At 44.6% G+C, this 4,630-nt stretch overlaps 1 protein-coding gene across 1 annotated transcript; it reads left to right on the top strand.

The window, feature by feature from the left end:
* The first annotated feature begins 262 nt into the window (after nucleotides 1–262).
* On the top strand, nucleotides 263–1,880 carry LOC131227558 (protein BIG GRAIN 1-like B). Its single transcript, XM_058223359.1, has one exon. It carries the CDS (start codon nucleotides 588–590, stop codon nucleotides 1,734–1,736), a length of 1,149 nt encoding a protein of 382 aa, XP_058079342.1. The 5' UTR covers nucleotides 263–587; the 3' UTR covers nucleotides 1,737–1,880.
* The last annotated feature ends 2,750 nt before the right edge of the window (nucleotides 1,881–4,630 follow it).

Here is a 4,630-nt window from a genome sequence, read left to right as displayed (position 1 = left end):
AAAAAGAAAACATCCAACGGTCCATTTTCAACAAACAAGTGTCCATTAATCAAAGGTTAGATTTATTTGACAAATCTGATTGGGGACTGTGATTTTAGATACAGTTAGTTTCACAACTTAGTCGGTTTAAATTGAGTTAAAGCATACGCCAAGTGTGCATCTCATGAGTGCCTGTGTATCAAGCTTCACACTCTGCCAGAGTATCAAATAACTTCTCTTTCATTTAAAGCCCAAGACCCCCTCTCTTCTTCCACTCCTCTCTCCCTCTGTCTCTCTCTCTCTCTCTCTCTCCAAAAACCCTTCTCTTCAAAGTTCGAAACCTGGAAAAAAGGCCCTCTTCTGACATCTACACCCCTTCTTCCGTCGCCTTATTTCAAAATTACCCCCTTTAAACAAAAACAGTAACAAAAAACCGCCTCCTCTTTCTCCTCAGAACATGCCTCCCTTTCTTTTTCCAATCTACCGTCCATCAATCAATCCCCTGCAGCTTTTGCCCCTTCTATAACAGACAAAATCACCAAAACCTCTCTCTCTCTCTCTCTCTCTCTCTCTCTCTCTCGTATTTCTCTATAAAGCTTGTAGAAGCCATGGATTTGTATGAGAAATCTCTGAAGGAGAAGAGATTCCATCAGAGCCAGAAAAACCCATCTTTCTCTTCGTCCCTTCTCGACGCTATCTACTGTTCAATCGACAAAGGAGAAGAAGCAGAGCTGGTTTTCTACAAAGAAACAATGAGAAAGAAACAGAGCACTGACAGAACAGAGGAGAAGAAGAAACCCGAAAAGCTCGGTCCACGACGCAAACCATCGGATTCTGGAGATGGGTTTCGAAAATCTCAGAAAAATCAAAACCCCATCTTGTCCAGTTCCAATTCCAGCTCTTCAGAATCCAGCTACGGCGGGTTCGGATTCTCTTCCTCCGAAGCAGAGTCCCTCCAGACCCCACGCCCGAAGCCGATCCGAACCGGGTTCGTGCCTGAAATGCCTTTCCGATCCACCTCCAAAAAAAACCAATTCCCCGAAATTCAAGTGAAGGAAAAGCCAAAGACAGCCGCTTCAAAGATCTACAGCGATCTGAAGAAGCCGGGCCAGCCAATCTCGCCAGGCGGCCGCATCGCCAGCTTCCTGAATTCGCTATTCGCATCGAATTCCAAGAAAGCGAAAATCGACCATTCCAGGAAGAACGGATCAGCCCCGCAGGCGCTCTCATCATCAACGACGCCCACGTGTTCTTCAGCATCTTCCTACTCGAGATCCTGCCTCAGTAAAACCCCATCCTCGAGAGGGAATTCAAACTCGACCAACACCAACGGCTCAAAACGCTCTGTCCGATTCTACCCAATCACCGTCATCGTCGACGAGGATTGCAGGCCGTGCGGCCAGAAACGCATCAGCGATCGTGATCCTACCGTCAGTGGGAAGATCGGGGTATCTAAACCATTGATCGGCGAGGAATTGAAGCTGCATTTGATGGAGAAGAGCAGGAGAATCGAAGAAGCGGCGAAAGATCTGCTGAAAGGGTATCAGAAGAAGAGCGATTTTCTTGAAGAGGTGATGAGAAGCATGCATGATCATGGCCATGGCCATGGCCATGATGATAATGATGATGATGGGTATTCAAGCTCCGATCTTTTCGAGCTTGAAATGCCGATTCAAAGGTATAGAGAAGAACTTCCCGTGTATGAAACGACTCGTTTCGAAACGAATCGTGCCATTGCTAGTGGTCTGATTCGGTAAATATGTTATCTTTTGAGGGTAAATTGGAGAAATGGTGTCTTCTAATTACTTGGATTTTGGGGTTAATTTCGATAATTACTTCTCTAATTACTGGCTTTTTTTCTTTTTCTTTTTTGCTACTAAATAAGACTGAGTTCATATGCATGTCTTAGTTTATTGTGGTTTGATTTGCACTAGATACTTGGACGGTTTGATCGATCGATCTGGACCGTCCATTAGGTGCAGCCACCTTTAATGGGAAGGAAAGGAAATTTTGGGAAGTTTGTGATGGTTTTATGGGAATTTCTTTGGAACCCAAATCAATCCATGGACTTTGCTTTTGTAAGCGATCTGGACCGTCACCATTTCATAGGCTATTGATTGGATTGCCAGTCAGATTTTTACATGGTACCTTATGAAATTTACCCTGTAGTTAATGGACGGTTCAGATTAACAGATTAGACTGTCCAAGTGTCCCAAACGAAACTAGGAGAACCATAACTCAATAGTACTCTTAAGAACAATGGATCACTCCGTCCAGGCTAGGGGCCTGTGGGGCCCACCGTCATGTATGGGTTTTATCTACACCGTCCATCCATTTCCCACATCATTTTAGGATATGAACCTAAAAAATGAGGCAGATGGAAGGCTCAAGTGGACCACACTACAGGAAGCAACGGTGGTAATGGCTTCTTCCGTTCAAACATTCCTAGGGCCCACCTGATGAAGGGAAAACAGAAATATCAGCTTGATCAAAACTTCTACCACTCCCAAGAAGTTTTCAACGGTGCCGTTCAACTCCACTGTGAGGTCCACTTGAACCTTGGATCTGTCTCATTTTTGGGATTATACACTGAAATAATCTGGAAAAAAGGGATGGATGGTGTAGATAAAACCCATACATCACGGTGGGCCCTGTGGGGTCCCTGACCAGACCGAGTCCGTCCAGCTTGTAGGATGCAATCCGCTTCCCCAATTTTCCTCGTTGGGGATAAAATAGTAGAATACCCACAGTTTTGGGACGCGGATTTCCTGTGAAAGCTTTCCGCGGGAAGTTATGCTGGGTGGGGCCCACTGCAATGTACGTTCTAAGTCCATTCCGTTCATCCGTTTTCGAGCTCGTTTTATTACATTCTATCAAAAAAATGAGGTGGATACAACACTCAAATAGGTCACACGAGATGGAAAATGGGGAAAAGAAATTTCTACCGTTGAGACCTTACTGGGCTCCACCTTGATGTTTATATGATATCCAAACCTTTTACAAGGTCATTCCCAATGGCATGAAGTGAAAACACCAAAACTATAGCCTGATATAAAACTTTTATGAACGCTGATTTCCTGTGAAAGCCTTTCGCAGGAAGTTCCTGCGCTGGGATGTTAAGTGGGGTCCACCGTGATGTTTGTTATAAATCCATCCCGTCCATCCGTTTTCCGAGATCATTTTAGGACATTCGACCGAAATTGATGTGGATTCAAAACTTAAGTGGCTCATAAAAGAGGGAAAACTGAGGAAATAGTTTTCTACCGTTGAAACCTTTCTGCGCTCCACCTTGATTTTTATATGCCATCCAAACGGTTTATAAGGTCATTTCCACTGGGATGAAGTGAAAACACGAAATCCGCGGTTTATAAGGTCATTTCCACGGTTTATAAGGAACCTCTCCGCGTCCACAGTTTTGTACCGTTTCAATTCCAAAAATAGAGGTTAGTATATCAATTCCCTAGGCTTCCACGCTTTCTTACCGTTGATTGGTGGGCCACTTTTCAAAAAATGTTTGGGACCCACTGCGGTATCGATCCTATCATTGTCCTGCAACTGAACGGTAAAGATAAAGTCAGGCCAAACAAAAAGGAAAAGCAACGGCCCATATTTAATGGGAAAAACATTGGAATAATCGGACTGCTAAGGTTGTCCAATGTCTGTGATTTTTGGGCCATGTTCTATCTATGTATGACCCATAAGATCAACAGCCTTGATTACGATACATGAGTGCCACGTGTACGGTGGTCTTGAAAAGATGGCATCTGAGATTTTAGAAGTGATTTTTTTTCTTTTCTATTTTTAAAATGAGTATGAAAAGGAGAAGCTGGAGTAAGGGAGATTCCAGATGTAGTTTCACACGCTTGGTGTGAAAGAAAAGAAAGGAAGGTCGGATCTTCCTTTCAGATGAGAAAGCGAAGGTGGGGGTGAGACTGAAGACCTTTTGCTTTCCTCCGTTTTGGTGGGCCCCACACTTCTGAAACGTGGCGTCATGGCTATCATTGCCAATCGAGCCCTGGTGAGGGCACTTGCACTTGCACGCGACCACGCTCGGGTGGATGGCTTGACCCAGGGCTTGGACAGGTTACTCATTCCTGAGGTGGGCCCTACTTACACGTGTCTCATCTGATGAGCCCGCCGGGCTGATTTTTGGTTAGGGGATCTGGAAGGGCGTGGCCCACCCGATGAAAGCCGTAAAACCCTATATCTTTCCCACACGTGTGAGCAGTGCACATTCACATGCGAGCACACGCCTGATAATGTGACACGTGTAAGATGCGAGCTTTCCATCAGGTGCAATAGATCTTCTGGCATAAGAATAAAGGTGGGCCACCCACAGCTTATCAAATCAAATGAATAGGTAGAAAATTTTCTAAAACCGTCAATTAACTTTGTACGTTGTGTGGCCCACCTGAAGGGTAAAATTGTCTGATTTCTTGTCTAGAAGATCTAATTATAATTCCCAACCATATGGAGAGCTCAGATCTCATGCACGTGTTTCATACTTGTAAGTGCAACCCGCGCGTGTGGATTTATCAAACCTCTCACAAATCACACTTAGATTTTTGGGCCCCAGAAAATCCAGGGTGGGGCCTACCAGATGAACAACCCCAACATACAAACATCAACCGTAGTATTATTTCTCAGAGAT

The sequence above is a fragment of the Magnolia sinica genome, chromosome 15, assembly GCF_029962835.1.
Source record: "Magnolia sinica isolate HGM2019 chromosome 15, MsV1, whole genome shotgun sequence".
Taxonomy (NCBI): domain Eukaryota; kingdom Viridiplantae; phylum Streptophyta; class Magnoliopsida; order Magnoliales; family Magnoliaceae; genus Magnolia; species Magnolia sinica.
The sequence above is the reverse complement of the archived record's forward strand: the minus strand, read 5'-3'. Positions and strand labels throughout refer to the sequence as shown.